The following is a 24,249-nucleotide window of genomic DNA, read 5'->3' on the forward strand; positions in this document are numbered from 1 at the left end:
TGGTCAGCCAGTTGCCTTGTGCGCAGTGCCTCACTTCACAATCCCACCTCGCTGGGTCTGCCCGTTGCCACTCCCCCACCCAGGGTGTGCCAGCCGTGCTTTCATGCCCAGGGTCCACCCAATGCGGTCTTGTGCACCTGGGGTGCCTTGTGTGCCCGGTGCCACCCCTTTTTGTGCCGTGACCCCTCTCCACTGGCCGTCCAACTCTGCTCTGCCTACTGGTCTGGATGAATGTGTCTATTTTAATTCCTTGGTTGTTGGACTTCCATACAGTTCAATTTTCTATCAGTTCTGGTAGTTATTTTGTTTCTAAATTGTTGTCCTTATTTTGGTTGTGGGAAGAGGCACAGTGTGTCTACCTACACCTCCATCTTGGCCGAAAGTCTAACTCCTATTTTTTAAAATCTATTTCTTTCTTAGAGCAATTTCAGGTTTACAGCAAATGTTGAGAGGAAGGTATAGACTTCCCATATACCACCTGCCCCAACATATGCATAGCCTCCCCCATTGTTACCATCCCCCCACCGGAGCTGTACATTTGTTACAACTGATGAATCTACATTGACACTTCATAATCACCCAAAGCCCAATTTTTACATTAGTATTGTACATTCTCTGCGTTTGGACAAATGTATAATGGCATGTATCCATTATTAGAGTATCATTCAGAGTATTTTCTCTGCTCTAAAACTCCTTGGTGTTTTGTCTGTCCATCCTATCCCTAACCCCCAAACCCTGACAACCACTGATCTTTTTACTGTTTTTATAGTTTTGCCTTTTCCAGAATGACATAGTTGGAATTGTGCAGTATTCAGCCTTTTAGGATTGGATTCTTTTACTTAGTATCAATAATATGCATTTACGTTTCCTCCATGTGTCTTCATGGCTTGATAGCTCATTTCTTTTTAATGCTGAATAATATTTTATTGTTCGGATATACCACATTTTATTTATCCATTCACTTACCAAAGGATATTTTGGTTGCTTCCAAGTTTTTGGCAATATATATCTGGGCTCAAGTTTTTATATGGGTCCATTTTAATTATTTCTGAATATCTTGTAGCTTTTTTTCCCCTTTATACCCCTCCATCCAGCACCCCCATGGGCTCAGGCACTCCCCCCAACATTGTTCACATCCATGGGTCATGTATGTAAGTTTGTTGGCTCCTCCTACTCCATGGCTATTCTGTAACTACTGTATTTTGCCATGTATAATGTACTGCCATGTATAATGTGCACCCTTGCTTTTGCCCCAAACTTTCAGGAAAAAATCTTTCATTTTAATTTTTTAATTCACTTATTTACCTCTTTATATTTAGAAACAAAACCAATTATCATATTCCAGGGTATTATATTGCATATGGATATAGTTATTGCTTTCTAGAGTTACACTTCAACACATAAGCATAAATAAAATAATTAAAAACATTTATGTAGATACAGAATTAGTACTACCAATGTATAATACACATACTTATTTCTCAAAAATTCAGGCAAAAGAGTGCACATTATACATTGACAAAATACAGTATCTATTAGTACTTCTTAATCCCCTCATCTCTTCACCCATTCCCCCACACCCCACTCTCATCTGGCAACCATCAAAACCCTCTCCGTATCCATGATTCTGTCTCTGTTCTCCTTGTTTGCTTAGTTTGTTTTTTAGATTCAAATATTGATAGATATGCGTTTTTGCCATTTTATTATTCAAAGTTTTGATCGTCTTGTTTTCTTATGTCCCTTTAACATTTCATATAATAATGGTTTGGTTATGATAAACTTCTTTAGTTTTTTCTGGTCTGGGAATTCTTTATCTGCCCTTTAATTCTAAATGATACCTTTGCTGGGTAGAGCAGTCTTGGCTGTAGGTCCCCACTTTTCATGACAATGAATATTTCTTGCCAATCCCTTCTAGCCTGCAGTAGTGCTGGGCCTCAGGCCACTTAGCAAGAGATACAAGGACTGGGGTTCAAGGAGGCTGTCTGTTGCTTGAGAGGATTTAGGAATTTGGTGAAGCATGAACCAAAACCAGCCATTCATATGGGAAAGTCTCTGTTAACAGTTTACAGTTTAAAGGTTCAGGTTTTTAAAGTAGAATAATTATTCAATTCACAGAAATATTTACTACATGAGTATTTTAAGTAGTGTTCTCTTTTTTAGCACATTTTAAGCTATAAAAAATAGGGCGCATGATATAATGGAAAAAGCAATGCAACGAAATCTTTGGGGGACATTTGCAGTTCTTTTCCTTCTCTATAAAAGTGTAGTTCATAGTATATGATATACAGTAACACAAAACTTTAACTTCAATTTATCTTTAAAATGTATTTATAGAGAATTTTAAGAATGAAGCTAGAACAAAGGGAGTTTTCCAGCAAAATTGGGATGATTATTTGAATTTTGTAAGTATTCATCCAAAGTACTTGTGATCTATTTTTTTAGTGATAAAGCAGAAAACAGTATAGCCTTAGTTCTGTGAAACAAACATATATATGTTTATACATGTGCAGGAAACCATACAGTAAAGATAAATTATTAGTGTTCTGTCTTGTGTGGGGATATATACAATGGCTAAAACAAAGAGAATAAAATAATATTTTCTCTTTTTTTCTACACAATGAAGAAAAACTAAAACACAGTTAAAAGACCACTTCATAAATATCATTTGTGGCTTTGGGAGTAGATTGTTATTTTATATACAAGTAAAGAAAATGTATTGGGGTTGTGGCCAACATGTTAAAGACAGGCTTTTGTTTTGTTTCTTCATTTGTTTCCCAGTTTTACTAAGAACTGTGGCCTGTGGTAGAAAGCAGAAAACAACTTAGTGATTGATGTTTCGGTCTTTAGTCATGCCCAGATCAAGGTTCTTAATGTGGTGTCTATGGATGAGCTTTAGGGGAATCCATGGGCCATTTGGAATTGCATCAAAAAGACTGTATATCTATTCATGAGTTTCATGTATCACTTCAGTGACTGAGTCCATAGCTTTTAACAGATTCATATTTGTGTCATGCACTATTTTAGATCATTCCAAAAAAGAACTAAAGAATCCCACGGACAGCTCTTGTTTGCCTCCACATGGAGTGTAAGAGTATGATGTGGACTTTTGGTCACAGACTACTGAAAATGACATTGTTTACTTGGGTCCTAGAGTAATAAGAGAATGATTTCAGAGTTGTTGATTTTTCTCTGGGTTATATACTTCTACCTTTCCTGCTATTGTTTTGAAACTTCCAACCTTGATCTACTGTTTTCATCCAAAAAGCTACCACACTCCCTCAAAATAGGGAAGAAAGGATCTTTTCAGTTTTTGATCATGATTTTTAACAGGTTTTATACCTTGTAAACAATTAGTTTTATCTTTGTTTTAATACACAAAAAATAAGTATGTTTCTTCTACAATGAAGGCATCATCCTTTTAATCCATAAGTCTTTGTATGTGTATATGGAGTTGAGGCTTTATATCTTACTTAGTTTATGATTAATACTTAATGTGTATTGGGTCTGTGGACTTTTGACTTTTTTTTCCTAATTCCTTTTACCTTCCTCTTGACTTTTGGGAGATGGGTACAGTTAGAAAGAACCTTGCAGCAATGATGTAGGATTCTGGTTGCTTATCAAAAATGCCTCCTGTTTATGTTTAAAGACAATATGTCTTTTTGTAAGGAATTTCATTATTTCCACAACAGCATCTCATTAATTCTTCCTGCATTCCCAGAAGTTTTCCGAGTACTTGGTTTCATTCTTCGTGGGGGAAAAAATGGAAGTGTACTGGTACTCTTACCATTAAAAAACAAACAAACAAAAAAATCTCCACAGAACTCAGGTTATCTGCCAATCTACTTTTCACTTAGGATAAATTTTAATCAGTTTAAATATTAGGTTACATCTCATACTCTGAACCTAGAAGTTAAGGAGTCTTCACCTTCCGTTATATTTTTTTATCTAAAAGTTTTTTTAGCTTTGGAATTTCATTAAATTATTTAGTTTTGTTCACTCTTTTTCCATTTAAGGTTTTAGGAATAAAAATTTTATATACACATTTTAGAGCCTTAACTGTGTATAAAATGTGTATTACATTTTAAAGTAATTATTTTGGAGCCTTGGCATCCTATTCGTTTGAATTTGGTATATCTTTTGTATCTTCCTAAAGCTGTGTGAAATACATGTGTCATATTTTAAGTGAGTTTTTAAAAAGTGTACATCATGTTTGGTGATCATTGGAAACCAGTAGTATGTGATGTGAGCATAGTTGAGAATAACTGTTTCATAAAGGTCTATTTTTTTCAAACTTTTTTTCACTTTTCTTGCCTGGGGGGAAAAAGGTATCACTGTGTAGTTTACTCATAATAACATTGAGGATTTAGGGAAAAGATCCTTGCTTTACATATCTGAACGTTGGGATATTACATGTATTTCACAGGGTTATTTGAGAAATCAATGGGATAACAGATGTGAAATGCCTAACACACCAATTGGACATAGTAGGTTTATTCCACCAAAGGCTATATGCAGCCTAAGATGTAATCATGGTTGCAGGGAATTGAGAGTCACTGGAGCAGGGAAAAATTAATAAATCCCAACAAATTCCGCCATGGTCAGTTATTCATTCAGAAGTAATGAACAATTTAGAGAGAAGCATGAAGAGTGCAAAGTTGCATTAAAATGAAGCTTTATCCTTTCATTGGTTGTCTGGAAGTAGAATCAAATAGGAAAAGGCTGGCAAATGACAGCAAATTTTTTTTTATCTTTAGAACTGCCCTCACAATTGCCATTTTTCATACTTCTTTGCTTGCATTAATTTACTCTGAGCTGTTCCTTTTGTGAAGATTTTTAAAAAACTACATTGTTCTAATGAGAGAGGGCAGCTTTAATATGTTGAACTTCCTAATGAAGTTGAAGTCACCCTTGAAGTATGCCTGTCTGCACCTGACATTCCTTCCTTGGGCAGGACCCCTCCCTGTGAATAAGAGGAAAGGCTTGGCCAATTACCATAGACAAAGTCGGACAGCTGCCGAGCCCAGCTGGGAGGAGTTTCCTTCTCTGAGCCAAGCTGGTACAGTCTCGGGGCAAGGGGGGTGGGCTGTTGCCAAGTCTTTCTGTTCACACTGCCTCACCCAGTGGATTACCTGAGTTGGAGGTGGGAGAAGGGATATTGCTCTTTGCATGGGATCCTCCTCCGCTGAGAGGACTTTAGGGTGGGAGGAATTGTTGCAGTTGCCAGTTTTCTACTAGAGGCAGAAGCTTTCGGAGCCCTTGCACCATTCCTCCTCCCACACAGACCAGAACATCAGGTCGGTCGTCCCAGGAATCACAGGTGGCACCACAGCGGCATCCTGAGATAATGGTTTGGTGGGAAGGGAAGGGGTGGTCCTTCTGTGTGGACCCCTTACGGCTGACTCACAGGAAGTGCTAGCAGAGCTTGGCAATGGGCGAAGCCGCTCCAGGATTCCACCCCTCCCTGCCTCGGCCGGCCCGCCCTCTCTGACAGAGGCTTTGCAGTATCTCCCCATAGAACAATGAAGTGGTTACAAGTCTGTTAAGACTCTCAAGGAAATTCTTTGGACTACTATGACAGTCTTCAAAATGTTTTGCCACCGACTTTTCCAAGAAGCTGTTTTTTAAAACCTCGTCCCTTCGTGGATTGCTTTGTCTGAAGATTGCTCAGGGTGACCATGGTCCAGCGCTTTAGCCTCAGGAGGCAGCTATCCAAGGTGGGTAGCTTGGGAAGCTTTGTGTGTTTGTTTAAAGGGAAACTCTCACTAGCTTCGGCATGGCTTCCTTTTTCTCTATAACTGTTCTGTCAAGCCTGCCTTCCTCCAGCGTTAAGGAGGGGCTGGGGAAGGAAGCGCTGCCTTTTGTTCTTTCCTCTGACAGACACAAAGGTTTAAGGCTGACTGCACTGGCAACCCCAGATTGTGTGCCCCTAATACTAAAGCTGTCATCTTTGAATACGGAGGAAGTTGTGGTTTGCTTCTCAGGTACAATTTGTAGAGGGTATGCTTGAAAGGCTGAACAGTGGGTAAAAAGTGCATATTTAATTAGCAGTTAATCTAGCAGCTTGTTGACCAAGATGAGAAAACCTTATTGGTCTGTGAAATCAGTGTTTTCATACAATATTTAGTGTTAAACTGGGGAGAAGTATCATAAAATAGTTCAACGTGCAAGACCCACATGAAAATGTTAAAATGAGTGGTTGTATTAAGAAACTTGCATACTTAATGAAGGAGTGTGTGAAAAGCAGTAACCATAGGCTCACAAGTCAATTTTTATAGAGTTCTGCTTGAAAAATGGGTTTCCTGTGTGCAGCTTTGGAGTGGGGGGATTTTTTTTTTATCTAAGAAAATTAAACAAAATTTTTAAATAAACTAAGCTCTTTTTGAAGAGGGGCTGCTTTTATGAGCCAGCCCTGGCAGTGCCCAGCATTTTCTTGATTCAGTCCCTGAGCTCTCTTTTTAGCAAGTGCAGAAACTAGTTTGGGAAGAGGTGTGCTGAGAATTGAGCTTTATTTCAAAAACAATTTTATTTTTTAAAAGCTCTATTTTTAAAATGTAGCAGTTGGTGGCTAAATTGTGTTACAGTTCACTCCCTGTAGACAGACGCTTAAACAAATAGTAAATCAATAGGCATTCTTCACTTCCTTGGTTGTTAGTCAGAATTGTTAAATCCTGAAATGTGTTATTATCTTAAGGAAAACCTTTAGTTACTCACAGGTGACCCTCAGCATAGAATGTGTGAATTCAACCAAAAAAGAACAAAGCTCTGGCCTCCATCCTCATGTCAGATTGCATCTCTTTTCTTGGATCTCCAAGCCTAAGAGGAATTCCTTAGGCATATTAAAATAAATTTCACTTCTTTTTTCTCCCCTTATCAGGTGGGGAGGTAAGGAGATAGGAAGACCCAAAAATTTCTCCTAAACAATAGAAAGAATGACTTTAGTTTCTCCTTCAACATCCTCTAATTCATATGTTTTCGTATGTGTAGTACATTTAAAATGCAGAAGATGTGTAGATTGTCAGGGCAGTGACATCTCTGCACAAGCGTGTGCAAAATAGTTGGGAGCCAGGTGATGATTTTCTAATAAGAAAATCACTGCATTCTAGGTATGTTACTACCAGAATTTCTCTCCCAATTACTTTTTGAACTTTACTCCTTCACTCTATATTCTGTGTATTACTGTGATTTATAGAAAAGATAACTTTTGGAGGAGTTAGGAGGACATCTTCTCTGTAACATGAAGAAATAAAAGATACATTATATAAAAACACTCAGAGACAGGTAACCTCTTTTGGTGTTTTTTTTTTTTTTATAACATCCCTCTCCTCCATTCTAACATGTTTTGGGGGTCCTGTACTGGAGGACTAAATCTAAGGAAATTTGTTTTCTGTCAAATGTTCTTAACATAATGTACAAGTATGTTTAGTAATGAATTGGAAAAAAATAATATTCTTAATTGTTTCAGTCTGTTTGTCACTGAAATATGAGGGAAACCAAAGTCATGTCAGGAAGTTTTTTTAATTGCAGTGAGTACACCATGCCTGTCTTCTGTCTTTTCCGCTAAATCCATATGTTACCTGAAAACAGAGGACTTGTAGTATCCCAGTATGTGGTATTTCTGGCACACATTCAACACTCATAGGAGATTGTTTATTTGTTTTTTATACAGTTGAACACTGGTAATTTCATATGATTCCAGCTTCACTAACAAGTATTTTTGCCAATAAATAATCTTCCCTCAAGTATAGAGTGGGTTTAAGATGATCTCATATTTCAAAAGCAATGGCCTGTTTGGACAAAAAGAAGTACTCATGTGGTCATCTTTAAGTTCTGTTGGAAAATTTCTGAAAGAAAATACTTATAAATGTTTTTAGTGTTTTTAAACCTAGTATCTAGTTTACATACTTTTTATGTTAAATTTGACAGTCATGTTTAGTTACACTGGATATTTTCCCTAGAATAGTCAAATGATTCTACTAGGCCAGTGATTTTCAACCAGTGTGCTGCAAGAATTTGTAAAACATGTGGTACCTGACTATTTTGTCAGGGGCAGTGACCTCTTTTCCCTTAGATTGTCAAATAGAAAAATGACAGCAGCCAACACAATAACTGTCTGGTGTGAATGAATCAAAGTGAAAAATATATTTTCTGGTGTGCCTCAGAGTTTTAGTATTTAGTTTATGTGTGCCATGAGATGAAAAAGGTTGAAAATTGTTCTAGGATAATGGATGTTCACATCTGAAATAAATAAAAAGGAAGAAGTAAATTAAGGGATAAATAAAATTTTTCATTTTTAAAGAGAGATGCTTTGTTATTCTCTTTGACTAGATCCCAGTTACCTGACTCCCAGAACTCTTTACCTTGTCATTTTAAATTATTTTCTTCCTGTATAGTTTTCTCACATGTGACTTCAAAGATATTCACTAAGGAAATCCTTTTCTTTCTGCCCTAAGTCATCTGTATAAGCTAGCCAAAATAGTCTGAAACCTGACAATGTGGACATTTTATTTAATTCTCCTAATGATCCTTCAAGTTAGATGGTATCACCTTCATTTTGTCATTAAAGAAACAGGTTCAGAGGAGTTTTTTGCCCAAGATCAGCAGGAGGTAGAGAGTCAGGTTCAAACTTAGGTGTAACTCCAAACCCATAGTTTCCCCACACCAATTGCCTCCATAAACTTCGGTATATTAATCATTTTACTGTTGTGGTCTCTGATATTGCTTCATATGTTTCTTCTGGAGGACAGGCCCCTCATAGTACAGGTTTCCCCCCACTGGAAGTGTTCAGGGACCCATCTAGATCAGTATACCAGCTGATGTTGTGAGAGGCTGCATTGGGCTTCAGTGACTTTTTTTTGAAGATTCTTTCAATGTGTTTGCTCATTTCATGATGGGTGATTTATGAGTGCACCTGCACACACTATGCTGAGCGTTCAACAGTTTTTGACCAAAAAAACAACATGACCCCTGTGCCCTACCTTCCCTACCTCACCCCAAGCAACTCTTTTTGTTTCTGGAATGAAAATGGTCCTCAAAGGGAAACGTTTTGCTGAAGTAGAAGAGGTGAAACAAAAAACAGCAGAAGCACTAAGAGGCATCAAAATCTATGAGTTCAAAAACTGTTTTGAGCAGCCCTGGCTGGTATGACTCAGTGGATTGAGTGCTGGCCTGCAAACCAGAGGGTCTCCGATTCAATTCCCAATTAGGACACATGCCTGGGTTGTGGACCAGGTCCCCAGTATGAGGTACGCAAGAGGCAACCACACACTGATGTTTCTCTCTCTCCCCCTCTTTCTCCTTCCCTTCCCTATATCAAGAGATATGCAATGTGGAGAGTAAGTTGAAGGTGACTGAAGTTTAAACATGTAAGAATAAATACACAGTTTTTCATTAATAAATTCTGGTTTTGGGGGGGTCCCCTCATATTTGATAGTGTCCTGTTGTTTGGTATCAGCTTAAGAAACTTAAGATTCAGAGAAATGTTCATCATAATTTGAATTCTTAATAAAAACTGTTTTTCCAAAAGTAGTTTCCTTTGCATTTCTACCTGATTGCTTTTGGTTTCATGACCTGTGATAATACACATGACTGGCTTAAGCTTTCTGTGAATATATGGGGTGGGGCAAACATAGGTTTACAGTTCGTATGGAAAATAACATAACAATAAATAGTAAACTTTTGTGTACTCACAACTGTAAACATACTTTTGCCCTGTCCTGTTTTCTTACTAGTAAAAAGAATAAGTATCTCTTTATTTCCATTTTAAGTAAATTATTAATAATTAGGGTTTTGTTAAAGTATTTTGATGGCTAAAATGGTAAGTTTATGTATATTTTACCACAATTTTTAAAAAGTATTTTGAATCTTTTTAACAATAAGTACTGTATAGCTACAGAAAAGTAGTATTTTATATAATTAACTCAAATACATAGATAGGCAAGGGAGTCAGTACCAGATGGATACCTTTAAATAATAAAAATGTATACACCATCTCTTTTTTATTTCTGTCTTTATTTAATTAATTTTCTCAAAGTTACTTCAGACATCAGCTAGCTTCATACTTGGAAATATTTTTTATATTTATGTTTTGCTAGCAGTTAAATGTTACATCTTCCATTAATCATTACCCTATTTTTAGGAGGCTTAAATTAGGTAGTAGTGTCATCAGCATTATAGGATCATTCAGATCTACTACATAACCAAAAACGGAAGACTGATGTCTTTCCTTTCTCGTATGAAATGAGACCCTTAGTAAGATCAGTTATTATATTATTGTAGATGTGGTAGGAATGGGAAGGAATAGAGAATGGCATTCCTATTCACATATATTGGCAAAAATAGGTTAAAATAGAGAAACAAATTTAGAAATATGTGTATTATAACTGAAATATTTTTGTGATATTGATATAGTGTGAATTTTAAAAATATCAAAAAGTTACTATAGATCTGAGAATGGAATATATCTTCTTCTGAGAGAAGATAGTTAAATTTACTTAGAATTGTGTTGCTTTTTTGTTTTTTAAGTATACAACTATTATTTGGTGTTGTTTGAATATCATTTTCTGGAGAGGGATGACCGAAACAGATGATTCTTTGAAGTTGGAATACGACTACCATGGGCTATTAGTTTTTGAAGATCAGTGAGCTTATATACTTGAAAATGCTTTGAAAAGTATAAGGCACTATATTAATTTCAGAATTTAAGGTGATATTTTCACTACTAGGTCATTTCATAAGTATTCTTGAAAAGAGGTGATTGTTTTTAAAACTATACTGTGAAACACATTTAGGCAATAGCGTCTGCCCCTGGGAAGAGGATGTGGGAGACTTGATTTGGAGGTGGGAGTGAAACTCACTTTTTATTGAAACTTCACAATGTAGAAGTGAACTTTAGGCTCATTCTTCCTCAGTGAAAACTGTCACCAAAAATTTGCTTAAAGATTAGTGATTGGAAGATGATTTTTCTGGGCTTGGTACTTTTTCCCAACCATCCATATTGTTCACAGATTGAAGATAATCTTTGTGTGTAACACATTAGTTTGTGGTGTAGAATTACTAACCCTTTAAAATTCTTTAAATGAACCTCTTCGGAGCAAGTTAACACTACTACTCTGAGAACACATTTTGGGACCAGTGTATAAAGGCAGGAGGAACACATTTCACTTGTTATATCTATATATAGAATCTGCATGTAATACTTAATAATATGAAATATTCTGATTTGTTCTTAATCATTTTGGCTTACATAAGAAAATGAAAAGAATTTGTTCTTTTAGACACCCTGGCTTAGTTGCGACTTAACCTCTCCTATATACATGGACCTGTGACAGGATCTTGCAAAACATGTTGAATAAGAATAAAATAATACAAATAGAACTTGCCTTGTGGTAACACAGGAAATCTCAATTAAATCTTAATCTGTTCCATCAAATATTTTACAAGAAGCAGAACACTTTGTCTTTACTGGAAATTTCATGTTTGAAAAGAACCCTTATTAAAGTCAGCAGTATCTAAAATCCACATTAAAGTCAGCGGCATCTAAAGTCCAAAGATAGTATAAATAATAAACATTTCATAGCCTTCCTTTTCATTTAATAAAATTTATCTCAAAGGTGTTTGTCACAAAAATTGAGTAAACCATGGCTGGATATATCTTAGGACAAGTAATTTGACCTCTATGGAGCTTTCTTTGCATTTGAAAATTGTTGTCTAGGATCTCTTCAAAATCTGTCTAGGATCTGTTGTGTGTGGGCCAGGTTATAGTTCTAAGAAAATGACTTTAGATAGCAAACACCAGAGAAAACATCCAGTTTTATATTAGGAGGGATCTAATTTTATACAGTCGTTCTTAGCAAAAGTGAATAAATTCATGACTTCAGTGGAGTTTAGTTTCTAGCCAGTTCTGATAATTCAAATTTGAGAATAGCAGGTGAACTTAGTCATACACTTACATATTAGAGTCCAGGTGCTGAGAAGTTACACATTTCTTCTACATCTTCCTTTTCAGGAGAACATTTGAAATTCCTCTATGAAAATAGACATTCCTGCCAATGGAAATTGACCTTACATGCAACATGAACTTTTTCTTCATGTGATGTTACACTGGAAGCCGTGTCCTTTTTCTTAGACAAAAACCACTCCTCATACTCTTCAGGAAAAGTTAATCATACTGGGAAGATAAGAGACGTAAAAAAGAAAATAAACTTTTTATTTTTATGAAATTAATGATAAGTAATACACATTTTGAAGAGGGAATTAATTCTTCCTTTGAGCCTAAGAAGGGTTTGAAAAGCTCCATAGGGGAAGTGAGATTTTAGCTGGACCTACAGGATTTAGATCAGTGCTTCTCAACTTTTCCTTTCCCTGACACCCCCAATGTGCCCCAAGAATGTGACTTAGGATCAAGGTAGTAGTGATTTGGGAGGTGACTTAAAAAAATACCTCACAGTCTGATGTATACTCCTGGAGGAACCTCATTCCTTTGCAAACCATTGATTTAGATGGAGGACATGAGGAAAATATTACAGCAAGTGGGGCAAGATCACCAGATATGTTTTTGTTGAGAGGGAGAGGCATGTCACACTTAGTATCACATTTAGGGAGTTATTTAGGGAGTTCTAATGTGAATATCCTTTCAAAATCTAATCTAAGAGTTAGTTTATATTTTCTTTGGGGAAATTCAGCAAGGTAATGGGGGTTGCCAAACTGCATGCCTTATCTTCTGTGGAGTGAACAGCAGGATAAATCTAGGAAACACTCTTTTAGATAGTATATGTGGGCTGTTTAATATTACTTCTTAATATATGGAAATTTAACTACAAAGTTTTAACATACTTGTCTAACATTTTTTTCTGTCTTCTAATAATTTGAAGATAGATACTGAAATGATACAAACAACGAGTATAACTGCCCTGTTCTCTTTTTTGGTGGAGTGTGTGTGTATATGTTGAGACTTAAGAAACTAGTCACAAAGTTTAGTCTCAATTAACAAATTCTCATCTGATAAAATTGGAGGTGTGACCTAATATATTTACTATCTGTTCAGTGGTGAATGATTGAGTTTTGAGTCTTACGAAGTGATGTTATTGATCACTGTTTTCAAATAACACCCAACCATTGGGACTTCAAGACCTTTTAGAGCATATAATATAAAGTGTATATATGAGGTCTATCCAGAAAAAGCCCAGAGAATGGTTTGCTGACATCATGTAACCTGGCGGCCAAGGAGAGAGGACTGGCATGCAAGAATAATGACATCTTCACTGTACTAGTCAGTGGGGCAGTAGATGCCCATTGATTGAACATGTGTACTATGTGGCTGTCACATTTAAAATGACTGAGCAAGTAGAGCAATGAATCTGCATCCAATTTTGCATTAAGCTTGAACATTCCTCCATGGAAACTATTTGGATGATTCTGAAGGCCACAGCTATGGGCAGCTGGTGATTGACATCTTCATCTTGACAACATGCCCATTCATGCATCACATCTTGTGCCAGTTTTTTGGTGAAACATCAAATCACCCAGGTGGCTCAGCCCTGCTACAGCCCACATTTGGCGCCCTGTGACTTCTGGCTTTTCCCAAAACTAAAATCACCTTTGAAAGGGAAGAGATTTCATACAGTCGACGAGATTCAGGAAAATACAGTGGGGCAGCTGATGGCAAATGGGAGAACTGTATGAGGTCCCAAGGTGCCTACTTTGAAAGGGACTGAGGCATCATTATCCTATGTACAGTGTTTGTTGCACTTTGTATCTTCTTCAATAGATATATCTATTTTTCATATTGCATGGCTGGGTACCTTCTGGACAGACCTCATATATTCTAACTTGTAGAGAAATTGGAACATAGTAAATGGAGATAGTAGGTTGTATATAAAGATAAGTATCTGCTTTATTTCCTACTATTCTTTTCCTTTTTCATAGCATTCAAAGTGGACCTCTTCCTTGCTGTTTTTAAAGTGCACCACAGTTCTGCCTTAGGTCTGTAGTGCTTGTTCTTCCTCTGCCTTTTTCTTCAAGTACCTGCATGGATTGCTCTCCTACACTCGAGATCTCAGCTTGGAGGTCATTTTTCAGCAAGGCTTTGACTGATTTTTTACTTTAAAATAACAAAACCACTTCCTAAACACACACTTTCCCCCAGCATCCATTATCTCCTGTCTTTGGTTTTTCTTTCTTCTCTTCCAGTGTATTTATCATCATCTCATATACTATATATTTCTTTTGTTCCCTGTTTCTCCCCAGCTAAACTTTATGAAAAGGACTTTTGTCTATTTTGTTAACTTGTATATCCAGGAACATAGAATAGTGTCTGGTACCTGGTAAGCATTAAATAAATACTTGTTTCATGGATGAATAAGTGGATCAATAAATCAATGTTTCTCTCTGTGTCTCCTCCCCCTTCCTCTCTCTAAAATCAGGTTTTTAAAGATTTTATTTGCTTATTTTTATAGAGAGGGGAAAGGAGGGAGAAGAAGGTCAACATCAATGTGTGGTTGCCTCTTGAGTGCTCCATGCTGGGGACCTGGCCTGCAACCCAGGCATGTGCCCTAACTGCGAATTGAACCAGTGACCGTGTGGTTTGCAGGCCAGCACTCAATCCACTGACACACACCAGGCAGGGCTAAAATCAGTTTTTTTAAAAAGTGGCTAATATCCTTGTCTACTTTCTTCCATCTGTTCCCATACTACCTACTGCCACCATCCTCACCTCTAGCTATTTCTAACTAACCCAGCTTCCCTCCTGTTACAGAGTAATTTCATGTCTTATAAAACTCATTATTCACTAGACACCAAATAAATATTTATTTAAATCTCTGCTAATATTCTTTCTCAGATAACATAAGTCTAAAAATCAAAAATGGCAATAAACTGGCAGCCTCACTCTTATTCTTGAATTATAGATATCCACATTTCTAAACTAATCTTGTTGATGTGATGAAAAGAGCCAAGAGCCTAGAAATAGAAACCCAGAGTTCTTCTATTCTGTATAATTTTAGACAAATACTTCTCTGTATTTCAGTTCCTGAATCTTAAAATGACAATGATATTTACACTTACTGTCTCAAAGGAACAAGTAAACAATAGATGTGACTATGTTTGGAATGGTATTTAAAACTCTTAAATACAAAGTAATATTCCAGACCGCATTTTACAACTATCAAGTACTTTTAAACAGTCAAAGCCACTAAGTGGCTTTCAGTCCTTTTCTTCTGTTTGGATACATGTTGGAAAATAGAGTTCTACCCCACATCCCAATTATATAAAGCTCTGTGTCAAGGAGTGATAACCTACCACATTTAATAAGTGCTGTATCTTAAGAAAAAAATAACACAAAATAAATTCTAGAACTGTAGTGACTTGGAACATTTTCTGTATTCTGACAGAATTTTTCTAGAGTTTGAGATTTAGGAAATTGTTTCTCTATTGATTTTGTCATTTAGACTCCTGCATAAATAAGCATCACTGCTTGGAAACATTTTAATGAAATTTCCTTTCTGTTACTCAATGAGAAAATACGTTTAGATATTTAGATAATAGAGACTGTTAGGGATCTAAAATCTTTCAGAATCTTGCTAAACTGAGAAAAGGAGTCATACTTCATTCATCTGAAGAGAATAGTGACTCAGTATTTGAGTTGTCACTGGATTTGACAAACCTAACCCAGTTATCGTGTTAACAGTATGAACATGTTTGTGTTTGACTTGGTGAAGTTTAAAATACATATAGTGGTTTTAAGAGCCACTTTGCCTATTTTTTTTTTTAAGTTAAGGGAAAGGGCAAAAGGCTGCTATAAAATAGCTTATCTTAAGGGACAGTCTAAGTGGAATTCCCCATTCTGGTTTCAGAATCAGCTGACTATTTAAAGGACTTTTCATTTTTTATCATTAAAGTTGTCAAGGATAGTGCTTTAGCTGATAAATGTAAGCTCTTTCTACCAAAGTTTCCAACTATTTCTGGTGTCTATCCTGAAATAAAACAAAAAAGGAAGTAACATACCATAGCTCATATAATAAACAAATAGTATTCAACAACCACCTGAGAAGTCATAGAAAAGATAATGGCACACATGCCCAAGAGATGCCCCTCTCCCCTTTTTCCAGTTCCTTCTCCAGTAAAAGTGTTCCCCAAAAGAGTCAAGAAGAACTAAGCAGTGAGAAGAGACAGTTGTGTCTCTGAGTACTAGTCTAATTTTACCGCTTTGAAGACTTGAAAACACAGACCATTGCTTTGGTAGTGTTGTTAATTTCACCTACATCGCTCCTTTGCATATGCTTTGCCAAGGTCTCTACTGTCCTCCATATTGCTAAATCCAATGATGAGTTCTTAGGTCTCAACTTGATTTTCAGCAACATTTGGCATGTTGGTTGGCCTATCCTCAGTGAAACACTGAATTTCTAGTATCTTCTTTCCTCCCTTGTTCTCTTGGTTTTCACTCTTCTCAGTTAATTGCACTTCTGTCTTTCGGGCCCCAAATCTTTGAGTCATCTTTGAGGCCTCTCTCACTCTCAATGTGTCTGCAGGTTCTGTTGGTCCAGTTTTAAATGTATCTAAAATTTGCCTATTTCTGGTCAATACCATCCTCTTTCACCTGTATTTTTGCACTAACCTCCTAACGAGTCTCTCAGCATCCACTCTTACCCCAATAGAATTATCCTTGTCACAAGAAACAAGCCAGATGGTGTCATTCTTATGGTCACAACCGTCCAGTGTTTTCCTTTTTCACTCATTTTTAAATGGCCTTTTGGGCCCTACACAATTTGTCTGTCTGTGAACTGTTCTGACCCTTGCTCTCCTCTCCCCCTCATTCTATTCGAGCCACACTGGCCCCCTTGCTGTTCCTAGAACATACCAAGCGTATTCCTTCTTCCCTCAGAACCTTTGCCCTATGCCTGGAACACCCTTCCTCCAGATAACTACCTATGTCACTCATTCGCTCATTGCTTTGAAGTCTTTGCTTAAATGTCATCTTCTCAGATGTGTTCAATAAGACTTTCCCTGAGTATTCTAAAATATAAAATTATAGTATCCCCTTTATTTTTTATCTCCAGAACCTATTACTTTCTAATATACTATAACTCTAATATATTATAATTTACTAACTTATTTTGTCTGTTCATTCTTCATATCCCAGACCAGGAGTGTAAACTCTTCGACAGTTTTTGTCTGTTTTGTTTATTAATGTATCCCCAGAACCTAGAATATAGTGGATGCTTAGTTCCTCTTTCCTGAACACATGAGTGAATAATTTATTTGAAAAAAAAATGGAAGGGGAGGAAAGCCATCCAAATTAAGAATATAATATTCCATGGAGCATTATATTTCACTATCAAATAGGAATCTTAGTGTTGAACTGTTTTGAAGTGATTTCATCATTTCCCTTGTATGTAACAACAACAAAACCCTAATCTTTTGCCTAGTCTTTATTTTTAGCTCATTTTTAAAATAAATAATAAATCCCTGGAGATTTCTTCTTACCAACAAGAAAAGTCAAAGTAATTCACATCTTATATTCCATTTGATTCTATGAAACAGAATAAATGTTATTTTTCCAGTTTGTATAAGATTTCAATATTTCTTATAACTGATTTTAGTTAAATTTAATAAGACAATAACATAGAACTATCTCCTGTTTTGGTAACAGATACCAAATTCCTTAAGAAGCCTCAATTTTAGTTGAGAAGTCAAGCACAAAAAAAGACAAAACTAAGTTCTAATTAATTGAAGTGAAATATGGGCTGTATACTGTTGTGCTCTGAGAACTTAAAGGTAAGCTAGGAGAACTTGAAGGAGATGGGCCTCTATAGGTGAATGGGCGGAGAGCTAGTGAGAGGAGAGGAAATAAAGAATCAGTCCAAAATTGTCTGTTTTCTTCTCAGCAGTATCCCTAGAACTTGGAAGGGTCACACACATGGTCTGTTTACTTACCAAATGGATGAATGTGATAATGAGAGCATAGTGCCCTACATGATCATGAAGGCAGCTAGGCCAACGGAGTACGAGTATGTGCTGGGAAAAAAAAATGTAGAAAGATGTTTCCTGGAGTGAAATCTGGAGTGTTTCAATGCCAGGATAAAGATTTCAGGCCAATTTGGTTAAGTGTTTGCAGTCCAACCCATGTCCCAGTAGGACTTTATGCAAGGATGAGACTGTAGCTGCATCTGTGCTGTCTAGTATAATTCTAGTATAATAGTCACTAGCCACATGTGGCTGTTGAGCACTTGAGCTGTAGCTAGTATGACTGAGAAACTGATTTTTAAATTTTATTTAATTTTAATTTAAATAGCCACCTATAGTTAGTGGCTACCAGATTGAACAGTGCAAGATAATATTGGGTGGTTTGGAGACTGAGCAGACTAGGATTAAAAGAACAAATGTAGATTTTTAGAGTAAGCCAGCCATTAATAATGAAAAGGAAAAATGACCATTATTTAGAAGGAGGGATCAACAGAATTTAATAATAATCAGTTGAAAGGTTTGTATTTTAAGCCAAGACTGTGGGTAATGTGGAGTAGAATCGTTAAGAAAATGGAATATTTGGAACAAGCTGAAGGGTGGTTTATTGGTTTGGATGTAAGTTCAAGTATGAGTATGTCTTTGGTGAAGACAGAATGGCTAAGTAGAGAGATTTTTGTATTTGGAAATAAGGAATTTGGGGTTAGGAAATAGAGAATGAATGGTGGTGGTATTAGTCCTTGAAGTCATGACTAGAAGGAAGAGTTTTGAGCAAGTAATAAAGGAATGAAGGTGGCAATTAGTGTCAGCTGCCAAAGAGAAATTAAAGATGAAGACTGATTGAATTTACAGCTATAAATTTAGAGAGGATTGTTTTCTAATCCATGCATTTTACAAATAAGGAAAGTGTTGCTCAGTCATGTAAAATTAAATGCTTAAATATACACAACTTGTTAATTAATGTCAGATTGAGAGCTTGAACCTAAATTCTGCCAACCCCTTCAATTTATTGCTTTCCCATTGTGTTGACAAAACAGTAAAATCTTACTGAGAAATATAAGTTCAGTAGAGTAGGGTGGAAGCTAGATAACAGAGTGATAAGAAAGCGGTATATGCTGTGGAGAAGTGGAAATGGTTAAGTGTGGGCAGCTTCCTTTGAAAAGCCTGGCAATGAAACGAGGGAATGAAATGAGATACACTGGGAAGAGGCAGTAAAATCAAACCAAGTTTTCTTGGTTCAGAAATATCATTGAATAAATTGTTCTGGCATGACAGGCAGGGATGAAAGTGACAAAATGTTATTATCTTCCTCTTACTGCTGCCTAGAAAGATGAAGCTAATTGACTCGTGAGTATAGGGCATATCATCCATGGAGCCGAAAATAGCCCTTAGATCTACTGAAACTATTTAATGTCCAAACCTTTTGATTGTGTGTGTATGCAGGAGACCTCATGTCTTAATTGCACATTTTTCTGTTTTGGTTTAAGGTGATTGGCATTTTACTTGAAAATTTATGACTTTAAAATATTTACTGTTATTCTTTAGGCTGCTTGATTTGCTAAGATATGAAAGAAATTCAGAGAGGCATGTCTTTAGCAGGAAGACTTTAAGTAGGTCCTCTTTACATTTTTTAATTACCTACCCCCTCCCACTCTTTGAGGACATTTATCATGATATTAAAGAACCATCTGTTTTGTAAATTAAATGTGCCACAGATGTGTCAGGTATATCTCAATAAAGCTAGGGTGGGAGAAGGAGAAGGAGAAATCCTGATTCCTCCACACCCTAAAAAGCTACCAGAAATAATACTTCTTTTATATCTTTAAAATATGTGATATTGGAAGGGTAATTATTTGGGAAATGGTAAATACAGGTGATGAGAATGCAACCTGGAGAAAGAGGAAAAAAATAAGATTGTTAAAGACCCGGGAGATTGTTTTATATTATGGTTGTTAGTAGAAAAAAATTATCTTAAGAGACTTCCTTCACTTAGCTCTATGTGGAAAATTAAATGTTAAAATATAAGAGATCTTTTAATTTTGCAATGATGCCTTAGCAATAAGATTAGACAAGGGAGTTTAAAGCTGGAAATTACATCTTGGTGTTTAATATCTGCTATCAACTAACTCATCTCTCAGAGCATGTGACCCCACTCTTCCTTGGTTTGCTGTTAGGTAATCTCTATATTATGGTAGAGAATGTTGTGCTTCTGCTGTAAGTCATTGAATTCCAGATGAGCTGCCAAATCAAGATACAGTTGTTTAATGCAAAATTTTCAAGAAAAAAACCCCACCCATAAGTTATAAAACAGAACCCAGTTAGGATGGATTTAAGCTGTTTTAATAATTGTTTTTAAAAGGATCATATTACCTTGAGAAAGTAATGTGCTTCTGAAAATTACGCTGTTCTACATGAAGATCAGATATTATGAAATTCAACCTATATTGAAAAAAGGAAATGAAAAATTATCTTTGACCTCTTTCATCAAAGAGTAAACAAAGGCACAAGCACAGATGCATAGTGATAAAATCATGATTAGGATATGTTTCTTGCTTTTCAAATTCATGTTCTTTTGGTCTTAATATTAAATGTAAACGTTGCTTTGTGTTTAAATTTTGAATTGGTTAGTTTGTATTCCAGACCCCAGTCTATTCATATACTCTACTAAAAAGACTGTTTACCTAAGAATATTGAGAAACTTAAATGTTATAGTTTGTTTTTAGAATAGTTAGGTTTAGAAGAATGTGTCTTGCTTACTTTTTGCTTGCTAAGCAGGACCTTGAGCCCCGCTGCCCACATGTCTAACAAAAGAATTAGCTAGTCTGTTAGAGAAGAAGAAAAGAGAAGCAAGGAAAATAATTTTCCTTTGGCCAGAAGATAAAACTGGAGCCTTGATAGTTAGGATTTAGGCAGCAACTAAACAGAGGGAAATCAATGGAAAGTAGTGTGTGCTGGTAGGAAGGAGGCATTTGGTTGGGGTTTGGATTGCAAGGCATGCAAAACAAAGGTTCCTGTTGGTTGATGGTATTTCAGCCTCAGGTTCCCAGTTGGAATTTAAGTGAGAAATATTGTGGTATTTTTCTCTTGTTGAGTGTTGCTGAGGAATATATGTTCTTCCAGCTCCCTCTACTTTTGTTTATTTAAAAACAGGTAAACCTCTTTGACTCTCATTGAGATAACCAAAGAATATAATCTGACAGAATAAAAGCACAAAAAATGAGATGTAACTGGCCTGTGATACTATACTAGTTTTAGAAAAGTCAGAAAGTCTTGTTCTGGAATAAGATATGCCAACTAGCTTGTTTTGAGGGGGAAGCAGGTATGAGGTCTTTCTCTGAGTCATATTTGGGGAGGTGGGGAACTAAATGAATAGCTGTACACTGAAGTGAGTCTGTTGGCCTATTTTAAGTCAGTTAAATGCTTCTGTGCCTGTGCTGAAGCCAAACTGGAATCTTGGGAAAAAACCTTGAGATAGTACCTTTCAGTAGTTTCCCCTTAAAGAATTCCCCTTTTGCTTGTTTTAGTATTCTCAGAATACATATACATTTTTAAAATCAGTTCTCCTTGGAAGATTACTATAAATTGCTTTATAATGTGCTGTTATTTTTTGTACATTTTTTTTCATCAGGGAAAGATCGTTTTATAGTAGTAGCTGTGATTTATTGGGTGCCTATTGTGTTACAGATATTGTACTCAGCACTTTATGAACAAGATCTCATTTAATCCTCTTGGCTAGTTAAGATTCAGATTGAGACTTGCTCATAGCACATTTAGAGAAAATTGTATTAGTCTTTGAACATTCGTTAGTGTTTGATCTGTTTTCTTGTTTAATTTTATGTCCCATCTAACATAGTTCCCTGGCACTGGTAAGTACTTAATAAATGCTTGTTGGGCATATATCTGACTTTTTTTGACTACATACTACTTCTTAATGCTGAGCTGCTTTTCTGAGAAAGCATGCTCTTCTACAGCATCCAGCACTTTGAGATTTTCTGCTTTTTCTCATTTTTCTGTGGCCCTTCCTCTTCAGGTGCCCCTCATCCTCTGTTCATCCTTTAGATGTTAATGTTCCTCTCAACACTGGTGTAAGCCTTCTTTTATTCTCTCTGTACTTCCCATGGGTAATATCCATTTCCTTGGCATCGTTTGCCATTCACATGTGGAAGATGCCCAAATCAATATCTCCAGTTGAGATTTTCCTTCTGAGCTGAGCTTCAGTTCTATTCATTTTATATTCATTTACTTATCTGTTAATTTATTCAGTAAACATTTATTGAAGATCAACTCTGTACCTTCTACACAAAGTATAGCAGTGAAAAAGATAAACAGGGTTTCAGTTTTCATGGAGTTTATATTGTAGGAAATAAACAAGATTACAGATTCTGGTAAGTTATGAAGACAGTAAATCAAGGTAATGTGATAAAAGTGGTCAGAAAAGGACTCTCTGAGGTGATGCTTGAGATGAGATCTTAAGGCAAATAACAAGACTGTGTGTTTTAAGGGTGGGGTGGGATGGGGAAAGAAGGGAAGTGGGAATAGTTCCCTAGTCCAAAAGTTCTAAAAGCACAGGAGAACTTGACCAGTGCAGGTAAAATGATTGATAAAGATGAATAAGGGTGCACATCCTAGAGAAAGTTTTTGGCTGTGCTAAGGAACTTCATTTAATTCTAAAATTCAGTAGGAAGCCCTACTGAATTAACATCCGATTTATATTTTTTAAAAGCTCATTCTGGTTACAGTATGGAACTAGGTAACAGAAGTAGATATACATGAATTCTGTGGGGGGACATAATGATGTTTTGCAATAGGGTGGTTAACAGTGAAGAGATGGACAGATTTGTGCTGTATTTTGAAGATGGACCTGACAGGATTTGGTGATGGATTGATATGGGAAATGAGAAAAAGATCCAGTTGCCCACTTCTGGAATGCATCATAGTTGCCCAATATTTAACATGGTCAAAACTGAACTCATCTTCCCCTCCCTTTTCTTCTCCTAAACCTAGTTTTTCCCCAGTGTTTTCTTTTGCCCCTTCCCCACCCGAGGACATTTTTTCATTGCTTTTAGAGAGAGGAAATGAGAGAGAAACATCAAACTGGTTGCCTCCCATACACACCTGGTCTGGGGATCAAACCCGCAACCCTTTCAGCTACAGGACAATGTTCTGATCAACTGAACCACAGTGGCCAGAGCTTCCTCACTGTTTCTTATTCAATGTTTACCCAGTTGCTTAAGACAGAAGCCTAGACATTATTCTTCAATTTCTTGTGTTCTTCTTTGTATCCCCCCAACTTTAATAAAAGTCATTAATTCTATTTCCTAAATATCTCTCAAATAGCAAACATTTGAATGCACACATCTTCGGCCCCAGTGTCACACCTAGATTTCTGTAGCAGTCTTCCAACTGGTCTCCTTGCCTCCTGTAGCATTCCCCTTAGGTAATCCATTTTGGATGCTGCAGACTGATTTAATTAAGGGTTTTCTCTCCTGAAAATTCTTCATTGGTTCCAGCAGGATAAAGTTAAAACCCCCTTAACATGATCTGTAGAGATTCTTTATGGCCTGGCCTCTGCTTACCTCTTTAGCCTTACCTCTCATCCTTCCCATCATTCCTATCCACCACCCACACCAAATTACTGTTTGTTCCTCAGTGAGTCATGCATGCTCTTGCTGCTCACTCCTCACTACCTATCCCCCAACAAACAAGCAAACACACAAAAACCCCTGAATGTCCTTGGTTTCAGTTTAAATGTCATTTCTCCAGAGAGACCTTCTGACCCACCTGAGTTATTGCCCCATTTTTGTGTTCTCTTAGCACCCTGAACTGCTTCCCACAAGGACACTGTCTCAGTATTTTGAATTGTCATTGTTTTCCACTACACTATAAGCTTCACACTATCTTCCATTATACTTCCATTTTCTATGTTACTAATATACACTTGTATATTAAGGTGCTCTGTGGTAAGAAAAGTAGTATATTAATAGAACATTCATAGCAGTTATAGATGTGATAATTTATTCAGCAACTGGCATTTTTATGGAAAGAATATTCAATATGTATAGTTCATAAATAAACGGATACCATTGGCTAAATAGTATACTGATCACTGCCCAAAATAATGTCTTATTTCTGGAAGTGTTACTCTCAGAGACTTTTTGACATGATCCCGGGAGTTCTTATGTAATCACAAAAACCAAGAAAGTTTTCTTCTCCAAACCTAGAGTCAGGTATCTTCTTTTAAGGAGCCCTGGTTCCTTTTAGTGAGAAATAGTATTTAGAAACAATTTAGAACAC

The 24,249-nt window shown here is 36.4% G+C and overlaps 1 protein-coding gene across 5 annotated transcripts in view; it reads left to right on the forward strand.

Annotated features, from left to right (window-relative positions):
• Positions 1 to 24,249, forward strand: part of TMCC1 (transmembrane and coiled-coil domain family 1) — a 197,754-nt gene that overhangs the window by 81,701 nt on the left and 91,804 nt on the right. Inside the window, exon 1 of one of the 5 annotated variants that reach the window (XM_045832158.1) lies at positions 5,085 to 5,714. The exons of the other annotated variants lie outside the window; for them this stretch is intronic. Coding sequence (XP_045688114.1) covers positions 5,676 to 5,714 — 39 coding nt within the window. The 5' untranslated portion in view covers positions 5,085 to 5,675. Of the gene's footprint in view, positions 1 to 5,084; positions 5,715 to 24,249 lie in introns of those variants that run through there. 5 annotated transcript variants of the gene reach the window in all.

Source organism: Phyllostomus hastatus, unplaced genomic scaffold (assembly GCF_019186645.2).
Source record: "Phyllostomus hastatus isolate PE091 unplaced genomic scaffold, TTU_PhHast_1.1 phas_contig_16, whole genome shotgun sequence".
NCBI lineage: Eukaryota > Metazoa > Chordata > Mammalia > Chiroptera > Phyllostomidae > Phyllostomus > Phyllostomus hastatus.